The sequence below is a fragment of the Acromyrmex echinatior genome, chromosome 3, assembly GCF_024713525.1.
Source record: "Acromyrmex echinatior isolate Ae372 chromosome 3, ASM2471352v2, whole genome shotgun sequence".
Classification (NCBI taxonomy): domain Eukaryota; kingdom Metazoa; phylum Arthropoda; class Insecta; order Hymenoptera; family Formicidae; genus Acromyrmex; species Acromyrmex echinatior.
In genome coordinates this window covers 5,757,889-5,776,877 of record NC_141854.1, presented here as the reverse complement: position 1 = coordinate 5,776,877, position 18,989 = coordinate 5,757,889, and the positions used below count along the sequence as shown (strand labels likewise).

Here is an 18,989-nt window from a genome sequence, read left to right as displayed (position 1 = left end):
TGCCCTATGCACAAATTTTATTGTTACTTATCAAACACCCTGTGTATAATAAATGCGATTTAAGACGTTGAGATAATCTGTTTAATAAGTTCATGACCCGAATAAACTTTCGTCCGAGAATTGTTACATTGAAAATTTTTGAATGCGGATAAAAACTCATTTAAGGATGTTTCATACGTAAAAATATACTTCAAAATGATAATAAAATTACAGATTATTCTAAATCATATTTTAAAATAATACGACAAATTTGGTGACGGTTTACTATTTGGATCGTAAATCATTTTATAAATAGTAGTATTTTTTTAATGTGTGCTCTAATAAAAATGTATGGAAATATATTATAAAATAAATGACAAAAAAATCTGAATTTTTTTATAGTACATAATGTATTCAAGATTATTTATATATAGAGTTACATTGTGATGCGTGAACTAGTTGCCCAGTAAATAAATATTTTGCTCTATATCTTTATAAGTGATAAGATTCACTAATCAGTGAATCGCAATAAAACTTTGTATAAGTTATATTTTAAATATTTAAAGAACTTATTAAAAAAATTTTAATTTTTAACAATAAAAATAATAATAAATAAAATAAACGATAAAAATGTTATTAAATAAAATATGTAATTTTATATGATTTTCATACGTATGTAGTTTATTTGAAGTGTAAGTATTAAATACATTCTCAAATTTAATTTTCTTTGCAGGGATTGTACGTATGATATATCCTTAAATGCGATTTCCTGCTAAAATAATTTGAGCAACAAAATTCGCTCTAAAACAAATTAAGAACAAAATAGCACTAAATTTTTGACCGGTCCAAGTTTGATTTGGAAGGGAGTCCAACTAAGTTAATGAAGATGATAAAAAGGATTCTTTATATACATATATATTATATTTTCAAGTAGATCGTTGTTGGCTAATGCTGTTATCACAATATTATATTTTTCTATTCATCATTACGGAGAAAGACTAAAAAATACGCGCTTATTCATAAAGCACGAGTTTTACGAGTTATACATATATTTCGATATAAACATATATATTAGTTGCTTTCCATTTACATTGATTCTCTGACAATTCTTACTTGTGATATCATAACTCAATTGAATTCGCGTTCCTTTTGCATTTTGCAAGTGAGATTTAACTGAGTTTTTGCATATAATCTACATAAGAGACCGTGTGCTTTAGCGAGTCTCATAAATTCATTTTAAATGTAAAGTTATGAACCAGTATTATCATGTGATAACTTTTTAACCAAAGTAAACAAATAATGACATCATTAATCTGAGTATGAAATAGCTCACTTCAAATTCAGTTTCATTTCTGTATAAATGGAAAGCAACTATTATATGGATTCGAATTTCATTACTTCGTCTCTTCAATCTTTGACTGTTGTTTGATGCGGTAATCTGACAGAGCAGCCTTAATTGCATCCTCGGCAAGCACTGCAATTTGCGAAAAAATTGTAACTGATAAAACTGATTACTAATTGTACTGATATTTGTAAGATCACAAAATCCTGATACTTAATTATATTTGATTTTTACATTTTCTATTGTAATACATATTTGTCTTATCTCAGAAAATATTGCTATGAAAACTCTCTCTACTCTAATTTAAAATTAATAAAACAAAATTTTTAGTATGTGTACTTACTCGAACAGTGTAGCTTGACGGGCGGAAGGCAAAGCTCTTTTGCAATGTCAGTATTTTTTAATGCCAATGCTTCGTCCACCTGAAAAATTTAATAACAAATTAAAATTCTTATATTGCAATATATTTTACAGTATATAGTTACAACTCGAAAATGAAGTAAATACTTGGACACAATTTAAGGGAGCTTGTAAAAGGTGTGTTATTCATGAGTATTGAAAATCTATTGTTCATGTACATATACCATAGATTTTCAGTACTTGTAATGAATAATGGAATACAAGTGATGACACTATGATTTGCATGTTTAAAGTTATAGCCATATAAAATATACTCCAATATATTACAAGTTCAAAGAATAATTATAATTTAGCATAATTAAGAATTAATGATAGTAAATTATAAATTAAAAAATCTCACCGTTTTTCCTTTAACCCATTCCGTTGCTAAAGAACTTGAAGCAATAGCGGAACCACAACCAAAAGTCTTGAATTTTGCATCAATTATCTTACCATCTTCATCGACTTTAATCTGAAGTTTCATCACATCACCACAAGCTGGTGCTCCTACAAGACCTGTCCCAACATGATCATCATTTTTATCCAAGGAACCAACATTTCTAGGATTTTCATAGTGATCTATTACCTGTTTAATTGTAAAATCAAAACATTTTTATTTAAAACTTTCAGTTTAGGAATATCATAATACACATAAACATTATATATATGCAACAATTAATGATTTATTAATAAAACCATAGTATACAAATATTGTAAAAATTGATAAATAAAATTTGTACCTCTTGCATAATATTATATTTTATATGAATGTTCATATAATAAAATAATAACATAAGACATTTTAGATAAAACAAATTGATTATTGTAAATAGAAGTCATTATGTGCACTGACTTTGAAAATGTAACTGAGTGTGACATACATAATTTATGAATGTTTCCATCTTAATGGAATACAAATAAAAAGACGAAAATACAATCTATGGCTATATTTTGATGTATACTGCCAGTATACTAAAAATCTATAGTTTATGTTACATATATTATAGGTCTTCAGCAATGACAATGTATATATTGGAACATGAGACATGAAGTATATAGTTATATATATACTTTGTGTTATATAGTAAAAAAGATTACACCATATTACATCATATTATTGTACATCACCAGTTTGTTATATAAAATTATAACAATAAAATTATGAAATATTTTAATAGAAAATTTTTTATAAAATTAATATACACACAGTCGTTTTCTGTATAAATAAGATTCTCTAAATTTTTTATGCTGGATACTAGATGCTCGGAATATGACTACACAAACATGATATCAAACATTAAAAATTATACTCTATTCATATATATATATAAATACATTCATCGCTTATTTAACATAATAAATGAGATAGATTATTAAATAATATTCAAACAATTAATAAAAGAACATGTACATGTGAGACATACGCAATTAAAGGTTGAGATTGGAATTATGACAAGGTTAGAAAAATGACGGTAATTACGTTTGCGTGATAAAACACGGCCGGAACGCTCTTTGAAATAATCTTGGACGTCGCGCCGATTCCGGCAGGCAATGCCCGGAACAATGCCATTTTCTTTTATGCGCACCTTATCATGAATTCGCTATATCTCTCCGATTATTTCAATAATACCCGATAATGGTCGCGTTCAGCATTCAAGTTTTCAATCACCTTCAGGGTTCCAAAACTCGACTCTGAGTAACAGAATTAACTCTATACCGTTCCAAAATACGTGGGATAACTGACCATATGGGCGGAGCCTATTCGTTCCAAAAGTACAATATAAATAAACCTCGGAGTCAATTCTATGAACCCTGGGGTCGATTCTGTATCTTCAATCAAGATGAAAATTACAAAAGTGAGCAAATTTACTAGATGTTGACCAATTAAATTATCAGTATTCTAGTAAATTCGTCACTCACTTTTGTAATTTTCACCTTGTTTCAAGATATATGGGTCATCTAAAAAGTATCTGCGGTACTTTGTCACTAGATATATGACCATCAACACACATCTAGTAACAAAAAATCGCGGATACTTTTTAGATGACCCAATATATTGGTCGTATCGTAGCGTCGCAAGCATCGTAAGCATTATGCGACTTTAATATTGAAACATCGGATTGGCTGAAGCAACAAGCTTGTGATTTGCGACGTCTACGATATGACTAATGTAGAATGGTCTTTACATTCTGATCCGATTTAAATCGAATTCGGTGAAAACAAGGCCAATAGTTTCGGTCCGTATTCTTGAAAAGTATCGCATACAAAAAATTAGGGAAATGCTATAGTATAAGTAACGTATACTATAGTATTTCCCTAGTTTTCCCCGCGCGTCGATGACACCAATTTTATATTGGATCCGCCATTTTGTTTTTTTTTATTATTTTGATTTTAAATTCACAATTAGCGAAAATTAAATTCACAATAGCAAAAAAGAAAATAACGAATTTAATATGGCGGATATAAATTTTTTGATATTTTTAATAGTTAAAAATCCCGTGGTACTGGATTTCGGATGGAATTTCATTTGTTTTTGTCGTACGAGGATCTCTCTATCTTCCACGCATTTGTCGTACGGCAAAAACGCACAAATAAAATCCCATCCTTCCACTACATTAAAAACATTTAAAAATTTATATCCGCCATATTGGATTCGCCATTTTCTTTCTTGCAATTTTAACTTTGGATTTGTAATTAACGATTTCGAAAAAACCCTGTGGTACCAAATTTCGTACAAATTGAACAACTCTCATCTTTGGTTAACTTTTCAGGATTTGAAACAATTGTGAACCACTGATACCACTGTACGCCTGCTCCATCTCTGTACAGTCCGTGCTTGTCCTGTCACACAACTGTTTACGGAATGTATGCGAGGAACGACAGTTAACGGTTCTCGCCTTAAAAATTTTGAATATTAACGAAACAGTGTATAGGTACGTGCAGCTTCGTCCGTCTATTTGCGAGGGATGCTCAAGCACCGTCGCGACGAGATCAGACAAAATCGCGTGAGCCCATGATTGAGTGATGCTTCGAATGATCGACGCCGCCGAATCGAATACATCGCAGTGATTCAGTTCTAGGACATGTGTCTCACAGACGATACGCTTAGTGAAGTGGTCGATATTCGTCGATAACGATAACGATCTTTACTCGTTTGCAGCGTGTTTCAAACCAAGGATGGCTAGCCGAGACCCGTCGGTCTCCTCCAAAATCGCAGATGATCATAGTGTCGAGGTTAGCATTGAGGTCGACTGGATCCGTTTTCATTCTCTAACTGTGCCCTTATTTCATTTCAATGCAAATGAAATAAGTGTGAGAAGGCACAGTCAGAAAAGAACGAACTGATCTATTATTATTGCGTAAAAACATAATGACAGCCACGAAACTAATAATGCCTTTTCTTATTTTGGAAATTTATGATATTTTTTTTGCTGTAAAACTGAACCTCATACTTCAAACATATTTTATTATTTTGAATTAGTATCTTTATAATGGAATTTCTTAATGTAAGATGCTAATAATTCATTCATTATTTATGTTTAAATAGAAGATTTGAAGATTCTAAAATATATTGTATATTAATTAATTATGATGAAATTAATAAAATTATATATATAATTAAAATTAATACTTCTTTTATTCTAAAATTATAAATAGTTATTATTATACATAAAGTACACTATACAAAAGATACATTATCATATGCATATTAGACTGATTAATTATGTAAGAATCATAATATTATAATTGTGTACTGCAATATAAGATTAAAAGTGATATTGAAATATAACCTTTTACTTTCTTATTATAGACATTGGCAGAAGTTTTCCGATGTTTCATTTGTATGGAAAAGCTGAGAGATGCGCATCTCTGTCCTCACTGCAGTAAATTGTGCTGTTATACCTGTATTAGAAGGTGGCTCACTGAGCAACGCTCTCAATGTCCTCACTGTCGAGCTTCCCTGCACTTACACGAACTAGTAAATTGTCGTTGGGTCGAGGAAGTAACCCAGCAACTTGATACATTGCAAGCTGTTTGTATATCTAATTTTCGACATGACGATTCTAGCAGAGACAGGTGTGAAATAATATTCTAAAATTTTAGAGACATTTATTTTTTTTTGTAAACTTAAAAACTAATATATTTTTTAATAATTCATTTTTTTATTTTATTATTTATTCAAAACATATATTTTTGTATAATATATAACTTGTATTTGTAATATTTGAACTTTTATTTATTATTATTACAGATGCACAACACATCAGGAAAAATTATCTGTGTATTGTTGGACTTGCCGTAAATGTATTTGTCATCAATGTGCTCTTTGGGGAGGTACTCATTCGGGACATACGTTTAAACCTTTGGAAGATGTTTATGATCAACATGTTTCTCAAATAAAAGCAGAAGTAGGTCAATTAAATAGACGACTCATGGAATTAATCAGCCTTGTTCAAGAAGTGGTATGTTATGTTTATAAATTTTAAATTTGAAAAATGGAAGAAAATTGAAAATGTGGCATATGAATTTGTTCTGCTATATTTTGTAATTTTATCATGTTTATATTTTATTAGGAGAGAAATGTTGAATCGGTGAGAGCTGCGAAAGATGAAAGAGTCAGAGAGATCAGAAACGCAATAGAATTAATGATAGCTCGTCTGGATTCTCAATTGAAAGCTAAACTGTTGACTCTGATGGGTCAGAAGAATTCATTGACTTTGGAAACCGAACAATTAGAGGCTCTATTACAAGAGGTGGAATATCAGTTGCACACATGTACACGCTCCGAATTGATCGTTAAAAGCGCTGAGCTATCTCGCAAGATACATCAGGTTCGCAAAAAACCAATGACGAGTTTTGTCACTGCACCAGTACCTGCCGACTTTCACAGGTAAGGTTTCTAAAGTAAGGATTAATGTAATTATTGTACATATATATTTGTCTATGAAATTTGTTTACATAATTATAATGATTAAAGATTTATCAGTATAATTTCATATTAAATTTCAAGAGTTATTTTATTCTAGTGAAATTGTGCCAGGCTACGACAGCGCAACATTTGCCATGCAAAATTTTACTCAGCTTCAACTGAAAGCTGATCCTGTATATTCTACGCCATTGCATGTGAATGGGCTGTGCTGGCGATTGAAAGTATATCCAGATGGCAATGGAGTTGTACGCGGAAATTATTTGTCAGTATTTTTAGAACTCAGTGCTGGATTGCCGGAAACTTCAAAGTATGTAAAAATTCATAAGTAATGATTTGTATATTTCTTGTACCGAAAGTTATATATCATATATCTAAAAATATAAAACAAAAAATATCTATTTTATTCTAAATATTTTTGTAGGTATGAGTATAGAGTTGAAATGATTCATCAAGGCTCTCGTGACACGAGTAAAAATATTGTTCGCGAATTTGCGTCTGATTTCGAGATCGGTGAATGTTGGGGATATAATAGATTCTTTCGATTAGATTTACTCGCGACGGAAGGTTACTTAAATACAGAATTAGATACTCTCATATTGAGGTAAATATTTTTATGAACATTTTTAAATTAATGTTATAAAACTAAATTTATTCGAAATTTTTATGTTCTAAAAAAGTTTTGAATATTTATATTTGTGTACATAATAAACTTTTTATATCTTGTATCTTATATAGATTAAAATTACAATCATATAGTAATCACTTTTATGTAGATTAAAACTGCAGTTATTAGCATTAGCATTATGAACATAATATTGAATAAGACAATACATTACTTATTTAATATCAAATTGTATATAATTATCTAATATGAAATTGACAGATTCCAAGTACGACCACCGACATTTTATCAACGCTGTAGAGATCAACAATGGTACATTAGCCAATTATTAACTGTCCAAAATCAATATATCACTCAGATTAATGAATTGAAAGAGGTAAATGGTTTAAAATAAAATCTGAAAATATATAATATAAAATAACATATTTAATATATTTATATATTATGATTATAAGATAATCTAAAATAATATAATTATGAAATAAATCTATATATTCATTTTATAAAATGTTTAATTGAAAAAAGAGTTAATTCTGATATTTTATACATTTATACTTATAATTAAATATTTATTGATCACATATAATACAGAGAAAATTTTATTAGAATAATATAGAAATATTTTATGTAATTAATAAGTATTTATAAAATATTTTTTTATACACAGAGACTAGCGATAGAAATTTCTCGTAATGCCATGGCGGTTACCAGAGCTACTAGTGGAACTAATGGAACGATATGCGCAATAACTGTAAATACATCGCCTATATCTATGCAGCAACAGCAGCAGCAACAAGATACAGGCGAGATCAATTCAAATACTATACGAACAATTGATGCATATTCTACTATGAATGGAACACCAGTGAGGTATAAATGCTGCAAAATCTACTTAAACGAATTGCATTGGATTAATTGAACCTTCATATATTTTAAATAAAAAGCTTTATCATTTTTAGCTTTCAAGATTCTGAGCACAAATAAATATTTTATAATAATGAAACATATTTTATTATAATAGATCAATATTGAGTACACTTCCCAATAATAATGGCAACTCGACGATACCAAGCGATCAATTGATGCCAATGTGTGAGCTAAGCGAGCTCTCGAGTATGCATACTCTCAGCTCTACGACGACATTGTCATCGAAGACGTCATTGAAGACGACGCATCGTGCCAATTTGAATGCTATCGAGGCTGAGAATACTTCACCGCCACGTCGCGCCAATGATACGTCACCCGAGGAATGCCAAGCTACAGGAATTCATTTAGTTTCCTCGTCGTCACCTTATTCATCACCCAATGTACTTGGTCATCAACCGCTAAACTTATTGTCCAATAATAGCGCCAGCGATCCCCTGCTGTCTACATCGGTATTATCATCGATGACAAGCAATGTACATCGAGTTAATAGCTCAAGTGTCGCGGAAGGCGAAGGCGCGCAACGTTGTACCAATGATGCGTCGCCAGGAGAGTGCCAGGCTGCCAACAACGATGTCCATTCTCCATCGTTTTACTTGTCTCCGTTAAATATCTCGTCTGATAGCAGTATCAGCAGTAGCGATGTGAGCATAGTCTTTTTATTTTTTTTATATTTTTAGTTTTATATTTTTTATCAACTTTATTAAGAATCTATTGTCATCACATTATAGGAATTAAATGAACATGATATTTTTATGGACGAATGCGAACACAATGAGCCCAACATCACGCTTTTGGATTTGACGAATGACGAAAATGACGTAGATGATGAAACCATGTCAGGTATATGCAAATTGTATATGTATATCAGATATATCATTATGCAGATAGAAAATAACGTTTAACCCTAATTATACACTTTTTTTTTATTTTTGGTATACATATCCCATGGATACCTAGGATCCCATCCATTTGTTACCATAACTCCCATAAAAATGGATATATTTTAATTAATTGTTTTTTAATCGATGGAGAATTGATTAAGGGTTAAGTCAATAATATGTAAAAGTCGACAGAATTAAGGAGCTTCGAATATATAGATTTAAAGAAAAAGAAAACATGAAAAAAATTTCGATTTTAGCAAATTGCACTGAGATTTCTGGGACCTCAATATGTATAGCGAGAGTTAATACATATTAATATATATTTATATTGTAAAAGAAATGCATTAAATGATGAAAATTTTAAGATCAAAGATTAATTGTTGGATAAAATGAATAATACATGATTGTATAAATCATAATTAAAGCTGCGAAAAATGTTTATTCGAGATGTTAAGTAGTATATTGCAAAATTAGGTGCTAGCTACAGAGATTCATCCAGAGATGAGCAAGGACAACGATTGTGCACCGTCGATAGAGATGTTGAAAGCGAAAATTCCATGAATGAAAGACAACATGAAGAATGTGTGAAAGAAATCCCTATGTCCATCATTCCCATTAGCTTTTATGCGAGCTCGTAGAATCCTATCTTTATTCTTATTCCATATTTAAATTTGATTTACTTTGAACAGTTTAAATCACTCTGTATTTAACTGTACTCCTCCTAATGCATGTACGTATCCTATATTCTTAATCCTGTATTATTAATATTTAAATATTCAAATTATTAAAATTACTCTGTTTTAATGCGTCTGTGTATCTTATGTATAATTAATACAAATATTTAAATTGTTAAAATTACTCTGTAATTAGTCAAACTATCTGTTCTGTACATTTTCATGTACATAGAAAGCACTTGTATTTATGAAAACCGTTTAATTATTCGAAAATAACAAACTTCTTATTTGTCAAACAATATTAAATCATAACTGTGTTAACTATTGTTATAAATTCTTTATTTTTAATAAATATAGAAACTTAATATATACATTGAATATATAATTAAAATAATTCTGATAAAAAGTAACTTAATATTCATATATATTAAACATATATATTTAAAACAATTTTGATAAGAAAAATGTGATAAATAAAAAAATAGGATAAAAATGATTAATTAATATAAATCTATAATAGTGATAAATCAGAATATTTTTTAGGAGAGAACGACGTTGAAGTTGCGGAATCTCTTGCATCTTGGGTTCAAAATAAGCATCGTACAAAGCAACAAAATAATAGGGATACTGTTACGGATACATGCAGGTATATTTACTGCTTTTGTAATATTAAAACAGCAGGAAAAAATATATGGATCATTTCATAAAAATTATTACTTAAATAAAAGTAAATATATTAAATTAAATATAAGTACAAGGAGTAAACTGACTTTATATAAATTTATATATTTTATTTATAACAACAAAATTTCAGTTTAATCGAGAAACAGATTTTGATAAAAATTTTACACTAGCAAAAAAATGAAAAAAGCGTTAAATATTAAAGGAACAGAGGATTATGATTACGCATATATATATATATATTATATATATATATATATATATGTATATGTATATGTATATATATGTATATAAATTTTATTTTTTATCGTCATATTAAATTTAATTATATGGAAAGAAAAAAATCTTTAACTAAATCTTAAACTAAAAAAAAAATTCTAATTAAGACAAAATATGCAAAATTTGAATAAATTGTTATACATATATTAAATGAAAAAAAAGATCATAAACTCTATAAAATATCTCGCATAAAATATCAAATAACTCAATAATAATAAAATCTTTTGTGATGTAGGTTGAGGGAAATAATGCTGCTGCATCTTTTCGAGATGCAAGACAGAAATTCAACATGGAACTCTTTATGCCTTGGTCAACAAGCAGATAGAAGCTGTGATTCTAGAAGCTCGCTCGCAAGTCTACGACGTCACAGTTCCAGCCCGTCGCACTGCAATGCTCCGGTGCAATCTACTACACCCGCGGTGTACTCGCACAAGCATCCTGAACTTGACACTGCCACTTGCAATGATTTAAATTTAAATATTGACAACAAGCATCCTAATTGCGCTTTTCATCATTCCCAACCGCAAGCACTTTGCGGCGCTAAGACTAAATTGAATCGACTGCCAAATATCTGCCAATCGGAGCTAGCTGCAACAATAGCTTCCAGCAGTCAAATACCGATAACTAGATCCGAACCAGCGACGCGTTCCAATTCAATAGACTGTGAAAACGATATCCCGAAGCTGCCAGTAGCTAATAAAATCAATCAGGATATAGAGTCTCCTAGATTGCGTTTAGATCTCATAGTGCCAAATGGTGAGTAATGAGAGATATTAAAAGAAATCATTGAATTGATAATGATAATTCATCTCAAATGCAAAAAAAACAAATGTAAAAAAAAGTAAGTAATGTAAAAGTAAATCTGAATCTATTTTTTAATAAACTTTGAAAAAACTTAAATTTGATAACATATACAATAGCTTTTGCAACAAATAATTTAATAAAAATAACAAAAAGTTTATATTATTATTGACCAATATTATTCAATTTATGATTTAAAAAAGATAAAATTGGGAGAAGCAGCATAATATATAATATATTTATATGATATTTTGAATAATATTGTTTCAGTACTTCTAGACAGTAATAAAATGATGTCAAAACATTTATTATCTCGGCGCCAATCATCTCCGAGTTCATCCACTAGCATGAATTTAATAAATGACAGTAATAAGATGTTCGAGTTTGACCAATTATTCGAAGCCATTCAATTATCATCAAACTCACAAAAAGATGAAATTCCTAACATCACAAGCAAAATCGTCAAAGTGCAATCGTCAAAATCAAGGTAAAATTTGAATATTATACGAATAGAATAAAAATGAAGCATTTTAAATAAATCATAAATATAAAAAGACCTTTCCAGTTATTATCTTTGTTTTGCTAACAATTTTAATTTATTTGTTATATTTGATGTGTAGGAAAAATGTTTTGTCTGATGCAAAGAATAACACTTGCACTGCTAGTGGAAGTTCCGTTACACTCTCATTGGCGCAAGAGAGTACATCATCATCATCAATATCATCATCTACAAACACTGCTATAACAGTGGACACAATTCCTAGTCCTAACAGTTACAGCTGGTCACCGGCATTGTATCAGCATGGTAATTATTATAAAATAAGAATAAAAATTATATATTTTGTATAAAATTTATATATAATTATATATATGTTTAAATATATTAAAATCTTTTTCCTTTTAAATCTCTTCAAAACATAAAGTTTGATATTTTTTAAATTCCACATTGAAAAACATTTGTCTTATCTTTCAGGACAAAAAACTGTTTTAGATACAGTTTTGGCTGTACAAGGTTCTTCAAATAATACTCCTAGTAAAACTATTGATAAGTAAGTAAAATGCTTATTAAGTATTATATCTTTAACAGTCTTTTAAAGACGATGCATATGTTTCATTATATACGTAAATTATAAAATTACATTCTTTTTGTTTTTATCTATTTGCGCAGATCCACAGAGGAAGCCACTAGTTTGCCGTAATAATTTATAATTAAAATAACTATGCATAGCAGATGTTCTGTGATTTTCATTTTATCAAATATTAATTATAATTGCGAAGTTGAAAGAGAGAAAGGAATAATTATTACAAATAAAATTCTGGGATGATATACATTTATATTTGATTTTGATCGTTGCTCGAAAATCAATAAGATATCTCTCAGATCTGTTACATATTGTGCAACATAAAAAAATATAACAGACATAATTTGCTCTATTTTCAACTGCTGCTTACAGCTATGTATATGAAATTATTATCTTTAAAGCTGCATTCCAAGAAGTGCATAAAGTAAGATGATTTATTAGAATATATTACTTACATTATTTATTTCACACATGTGAGTTACACGTCCAAAAAGAACAAATAAAGATTAGTAATTATTAGTAAATTATAACTAGACGTACTTATATTCTATGTCTTTTCCCCGTCAACAAATGTTTAACAAAATTTTATTTATTATATGTATATCTAAATTCAAAAGAAAAAATTAAAGATTCCTTTACAATTAGAATTGGAAAGATTAAAGAATCAAGTTTAACAACTTGATCTGTAATAATCATGCAAGTAGACATGGCGGCTTGTATTCAAAACGCGCTTTCATCGTCAAAAACACGCTTTTATCTTTAAAATTCTGTAATATGCGTAACGTAAATTACAGCATGTTAGTGCGCTAACGTAAAAGTAGAGACACAGTATAACTACATATAGTAGCGAAAGTAGCTGTCGGTTTCTTTGATGTCAGTGGTCATCGATCACGTAACTATCAGTCATGTTAAAGAGTTTTATGGACCGCTGAATTTAAACGGCATCAAGAGATGTATTTTGCATGACGAAATATTATATTATTAAAGTTAAAAAGATTAAAAAAGTCAAGAAATTAATAAACAATTCAATATTATGAAAAATTATATATTAATGTTAAATAATTATTATATTGTTTCGAACTTCACAGATTTTTTATAATTTTGAGCTATATACATACGTTTACAAAATGATGACATTTACAAAATAATAATAAAAAAAGATTCATTAATTACACTTTGTTCATTACAATATAATAAAAAAAAATGTATTTGATATATATGTATATAAAATTTTGCACGAAAAAAGAGGAAGATATAATTTTTAATATTATTATACAATATGTACAGTAGGGTGTTTGAAAAGTAATGATAATATCTTTCGCACAGAGGCAGAATAGACTAACTGAGAAGAAACTGAGAAGAAAAGTTCTCTACCATTTTACAATTTTCGTAATAGAAGATATTAATTACTAAAAATTGTTGAAAATTGGTCTTCAATGTTTTACTCAAATACTATCAACTTTACAGAAAAACTACAAGAGATTTTTTCAGAACTTTTTAGTATTACATTTTCTTATTTTTATCAATATGAGAAAATACGGTATTAAAAAATTCTGAAAAAATTCGTAAAGTTCTATGAGAAGAAAATAAACAATTTTTGTCTCTTGCAGTTTTTCTGTAAAGTTGATAGTATTTGAATAAAAAATTATTGAAGACCAATTTACGACAATTTTTTAGCAATTAATATTGCGGGCTACGCCGCTCCGAACAAAAAAAATAACATTCTACTCGCTTCGCGAGCCTAACCGCCTAGAAATTACAGCCTATACAGTGTCCGCTTGAAATATTTCTAACCATAAGAACAGTGGGATGTGGACAGTCTTTTTAGAGGCAATAAAAACCCATTCGGAGTGTAAGGATAGTATTTCATGAAAACGTGACTGCAGCACATGGTTGCATCGCAGTGTTTCATGATTATGACAGATTTTCTAACCTTAATAGTCGTCAATTTTAACAATAAATATCTCGCTTCGCGGGATTAGGCACAACATTTAACTGCCAGATTCTTTTGTTTCATGCAAAAAATGCGTCGAATAAACATAATTTCATCGAAATTGAAAGAGGAGCGTCTTTTGGATAATTACCAAAAAAGAGAAAGCATGGTAGAGAGAAGAAAGTATAACAGGTATGTACCTAATATAGGGTGATACTTAATTTGTGCGTTTTTGTCGTATGACAAATTTTTCAAGCCTGTTGATTGGCTATAGAGTAGAGAGATCCGAGGATCTCTCTATTCTGTACATATTTGTCGTATGACAAAAACGTACAAATGAAATTACAATACATTCCAAGGTGATATAAAGCAGTGCAGAACAGTACAGATCAAGCTGGGAACTGTACAGTTCGGATAAATAAAATCAAAATGGCGACGCGCTGGATGCGAGGGTATTAATTAGATTAATTATTACTAGTTTTGAGCAATTTAAATTGCTGACATCGCCGAATGATAACGCAGCTTGTGAAAAGATATTTGCGACTTATTAAAGATGACAAAATCACAAATGAGGTATGTCGTTCTGCATCTTTTATTAATTTGCGATAACAAGATCCAAAATATGAATAACACCTGTCAATGAAAATATTAACATTGTGATTACAACTGTTATTAATTCATAATTCAAGAAAGAAAACTACACTATTAAAAACTTACTTAAAAATGTTCTATTTTTTAGTATTTGATAGAAGAACTGAAAATCTATCAACAAATAAATCTCGAAAGAGGGTTATGACAACTTTCACCGATTAATTTTATTTTTATCATATTTTCGACATCTACTACATGTTATCATATGTTTGTTGGAAAAAAAAGTAGTTAACATTTTATCATGCAGAAGAATTACGTTTCTAGTTTTCTTGCAAAACCGCAGTTTTAATCACTTCTTCTCATCAATTACTTATTATTTCTTTCTCATGTTCTCGTTTAGAAAAAACGGAAGATATTCTAAATATAACACGAAGAATATAACAGAAATTACAGAAACATCTTTTATTATATTCTTTTATTATATATTAATTATAATAGTCAACATCTCTCGTCATTCCTAGCTTGAATATATACAATACTGTTATATATTAGCTACTAATTATTGATACAAATTGTTGTGTTTATTTAGGTGATTATCTTTCGTTGACTATACATTGATCTACTATCAAGTTGACACAATGGACAATCTGTCAGACTCATATCGTGGAGAGCTGGATTCCATGACCTCTACAGATTCTCTCCAATTGATCACCGACGAGTTCCATCTGCGACACCTGTCTACACCTGATGTCTCTAACATTGAACTGTCTAAGCGCGTGGCTCTGTTGGAATTAGAGAACGAGCGATTGCGTGTCGACTTGGAAAATGTACGAATTGATTTAAATGCTCGGATCGCCTCAAATCAGGGTCTAAAGGGTAAGATAACCGAGCTATTCGTGGAGATGCAAACTGTGCTACAGGATAAACAAAAGTTACAAAATGTGTTGACTGATACTAATAATCGTTTGTCTGCCGTGGAGACTTCCGCGAAGTGGTACCAGTCGCAAATGCATATCCTGATGGCCAGCAAGAAGTGTTTGCAGGTGGAGATAGATACGTATCAGAATATATTGAAACAACGACAGCACGCGATAGAAGATATAAACGCTAGTTATAATAAACTGAGTACTGAATACATGGAACTTACGCAGCAATATCAGAGGGAAAAGCAAGAAATGCAAAATACAATGAAGGATTTGCAATCGCATATTCGAGCTATCAACACCGTGCAAGATGCATTAGATGGAAACTTAACAGGTAGTCCGACAGATATGTCCATGTTGTTGGAGGCAACCGAAGACGAATTGCGAAACACTAAAGCTGAAATGAAGATCCTGGAGCAACGATTGTTGAGCAACGAGATGGCCAAAATGTCGATGGAGAATACATTGAGCAAGCAACGTATCCTGATTTCATCCATGGAAGAGAACATGCAAGAATCCGAAATGGAGAAAAACGAGACTGCTGACCTGTTACGGAAAACGCAATTTGAGATACAGAAGCTGAGATCCGAAAATGAGACGCTACAGACTTCATTATTAGCATCCAAACGGGAGCAAAGTCAAGTGGAGGATGCAATATCTTATTTGAGACTACAGCTGACCAAAATGATAGCACAATATAAATTGTTGAAATCCAAGAACGCGGAATCCGAAGAGAAATTGAATACCATGCAAGATCTCATGAACGAGAATAAACGCTTGAAGACTTTATCATACAAAGCGAATAGTGCTCTGCTTAAAAAACTCAGAGAAGAAAAGACTAAGATGAAGAATTTGGAGCGCAAATTCTACTACAAGCAGACGAACGATCAACTTGGCAATGTGGTATTATTAATATATATTTATATCACTCAATAATTGTCCTATTTATTTATTGCATAGATTGTAAAAATACATGCAAATACATGCAATATATGAGTATCAAAATTTTGCGCTGGCATGGAATGGTTATATATTAAGTTCTCTTTGTTTTGCAGAAAAACAAGACAGAACGTTCTTTGCAAGAATATCTGAAACAAGTTTTATCGAGAAACAAGGTAATTTTTAATATTATATAAATATTGCAGTAAATGATATTCTATACTTATTTAATTAATAATAATATTGTTATTAAAGTAATTTTCAAATTACTTTTTTACAACAAATTATTTTTGCACTTTATAGGATTTGCAAGACCAATTAAAATCAATAACTAGAATAGCTGATGAAAGTATTGATGAAGGATACGGTGACAGCAATAGCATTAATAATTTCTCGAACTCGCTAGACATACCATCGCCGTCTCCTATAAATTCAGTATTATTGAACAACGCTGTCAATGTTCTTACGCGAAGTAAAGATTTTGAGTCGCCAATGCGAGAAGAGCTAAACGCACTTCGATCGAAGATAGAGATAGTTCGAAATCAATGCAACATGTTGAACCAACAAAAAGATCATTCCAGTGTCAAGGATATAATTTCTGTTCCAAAAGATTCTACATAATTTGAGGCTTATTTCTTGTTCGTAAATATGCGAATAGAATATAGTCCTAGTAATTATACATTCATTTTACACGATATATTTATATTATATCGTATATAATTGAATTTAATTTTAGGATTATATATGTGGCAAATAAACTGAATATAGGTATTGCTACGTATTAAACAGTTGTTTAGATAATAGTACCAATGGTATTATTCGTTTATGTAATATGTAAAGGAGGTTGTAAAATGACATTAATATTTATTTGTTACTTTTGGACATATTATATAACTGTTATTTATTATATATATTTATTCCCAATTTTGTATTCGACACTCGGTTTATAATATTGAAATTGATTAAAAAATACGACTAGGTAATGGAAAAAAATCATCATTTTGCAAATAAAGTATAAACAGTAATACTTATCATAATCACAAAAACCGTGTACAGTGTAAGCCGCGCAAGTTGTATTATATAATATAATGCTTATTATTCTAATATGAAACGTGACTGTAATACAAATGTCAGTATTACAAAATGTGATATGATATTTGTTATTGAAGAGAAATTTTTAAGAGATACGTTAATTTCGAAAAGGAACTTCTGCAAAAATGTATGCGACCTGTACGAATATTTTTTTATCAAAAATATAATATGCAGAATAAATCAGAAATGGATGCATCGTCTTACCTATGTACTTATAGCTATAGTAGAACAAATGAAGAGAAGAAAGTCTTAATATTTCTTTGCATTTCGTAACATAGCATTTAAAGTTACTGATCTTCCAAACACTTGCAAACTTAAAATTCTATTCGATAGTCTTGTTACTTAAGTTCATTATCAAAACAAACCATAAAAATGTGAATTACATCAATCCTATTTATATACATATAACAATAGATATATAATTACATATATAATATGTATCATAACAGCGTTGAGATATTACTGTAAAATAATTATCTCGACTTTGTATTGTATTGTTCTCATATAATTCGGTGCGAATAAACGCACTGAAAATATGTCGACAAAGATTTAAATATATGCATATATGTTATTCGAAGATTTATATATGTTATTTCTCGATGATCTCATCTCAAGTTTAAATAATTTTCTATCTTCCATTCTTTTTATAATGCTAAGCCACATAAGAAGGGCGGCTCAATTCGATGTTAATTAAATGACTGGATTAATGAAATCCTATATATTAATAATATCACACCTTTCTTAATTTTGAATTACCTGGAATCAATTTTTCTAATGAAAATGATAATATAAAGCTTAAGAAAATGCTTCTATTAATAAAGTGACAAAAAAATTTCACTTCTACGGATTTAAAATGAAGAAAAAATCTCCATGAGCTGTTAATCATATCAAAGTACAAAGAGAAGACATTATAT

General features: G+C 29.7%; 3 protein-coding genes across 3 annotated transcripts; 2 read left to right on the top strand and 1 right to left on the bottom strand.

The window, feature by feature from the left end:
• Positions 1-878: 878 nt before the first annotated feature.
• Positions 879-3,438, bottom strand: IscU (Iron-sulfur cluster assembly enzyme). The gene is made up of 4 exons (XM_011063948.2): positions 3,201-3,438; positions 2,082-2,306; positions 1,665-1,743; positions 879-1,453 (listed from the first exon to the last, which is right to left on the bottom strand). Exons 1-4 carry the CDS (start codon positions 3,288-3,290, stop codon positions 1,374-1,376), a joined length of 474 nt encoding a protein of 157 aa, XP_011062250.1. The 5' UTR covers positions 3,291-3,438; the 3' UTR covers positions 879-1,373.
• Positions 3,439-4,506: 1,068 nt separating this feature from the next.
• LOC105150700 (E3 ubiquitin-protein ligase TRIM37) lies at positions 4,507-13,127 on the top strand. The gene is made up of 16 exons (XM_011063949.2): positions 4,507-4,954; positions 5,532-5,797; positions 5,973-6,183; positions 6,295-6,611; positions 6,748-6,957; positions 7,072-7,251; positions 7,534-7,648; positions 7,940-8,142; positions 8,294-8,840; positions 8,928-9,039; positions 10,298-10,400; positions 10,950-11,470; positions 11,786-12,002; positions 12,136-12,320; positions 12,489-12,564; positions 12,684-13,127. Exons 1-16 carry the CDS (start codon positions 4,898-4,900, stop codon positions 12,712-12,714), a joined length of 3,351 nt encoding a protein of 1,116 aa, XP_011062251.1. The 5' UTR covers positions 4,507-4,897; the 3' UTR covers positions 12,715-13,127.
• A 1,416-nt stretch (positions 13,128-14,543) lies between these two features.
• Positions 14,544-18,652, top strand: LOC105150702 (uncharacterized). The gene is made up of 5 exons (XM_011063950.2): positions 14,544-14,722; positions 14,890-15,103; positions 15,711-16,947; positions 17,100-17,159; positions 17,287-18,652. The coding sequence occupies exons 3-5, from the start codon at positions 15,760-15,762 to the stop codon at positions 17,602-17,604; spliced, it is 1,566 nt and encodes a 521-aa protein (XP_011062252.1). The 5' UTR covers positions 14,544-14,722; positions 14,890-15,103; positions 15,711-15,759; the 3' UTR covers positions 17,605-18,652.
• The last annotated feature ends 337 nt before the right edge of the window (positions 18,653-18,989 follow it).

Excerpts from the sequence above, each read along its gene's own strand:
- LOC105150700 (XM_011063949.2), top strand. The coding sequence starts at position 4,898 with ATGGCTAGCCGAGACCCGTCGGTCTCCTCCAAAATCGCAGATGATCAT. Across the intron at positions 8,841-8,927 it reads GCAGTATCAGCAGTAGCGAT|GAATTAAATGAACATGATAT; the intron begins GTGAGCATAGTC and ends ATCACATTATAG. Across the intron at positions 9,040-10,297 it reads AGATGATGAAACCATGTCAG|GAGAGAACGACGTTGAAGTT; the intron begins GTATATGCAAAT and ends AATATTTTTTAG.
- IscU (XM_011063948.2), bottom strand. The coding sequence starts at position 3,290 with ATGGCATTGTTCCGGGCATTGCCTGCCGGAATCGGCGCGACGTCCAAG. Across the intron at positions 2,307-3,200 it reads CCGTGTTTTATCACGCAAAC|GTAATAGATCACTATGAAAA; the intron begins GTAATTACCGTC and ends ACAATTAAACAG. Across the intron at positions 1,454-1,664 it reads CGTCAAGCTACACTGTTCGA|TGCTTGCCGAGGATGCAATT; the intron begins GTAAGTACACAT and ends CGCAAATTGCAG.
- LOC105150702 (XM_011063950.2), top strand. The coding sequence starts at position 15,760 with ATGGACAATCTGTCAGACTCATATCGTGGAGAGCTGGATTCCATGACC. Across the intron at positions 16,948-17,099 it reads ACGATCAACTTGGCAATGTG|AAAAACAAGACAGAACGTTC; the intron begins GTATTATTAATA and ends TTTGTTTTGCAG. Across the intron at positions 17,160-17,286 it reads AAGTTTTATCGAGAAACAAG|GATTTGCAAGACCAATTAAA; the intron begins GTAATTTTTAAT and ends TGCACTTTATAG.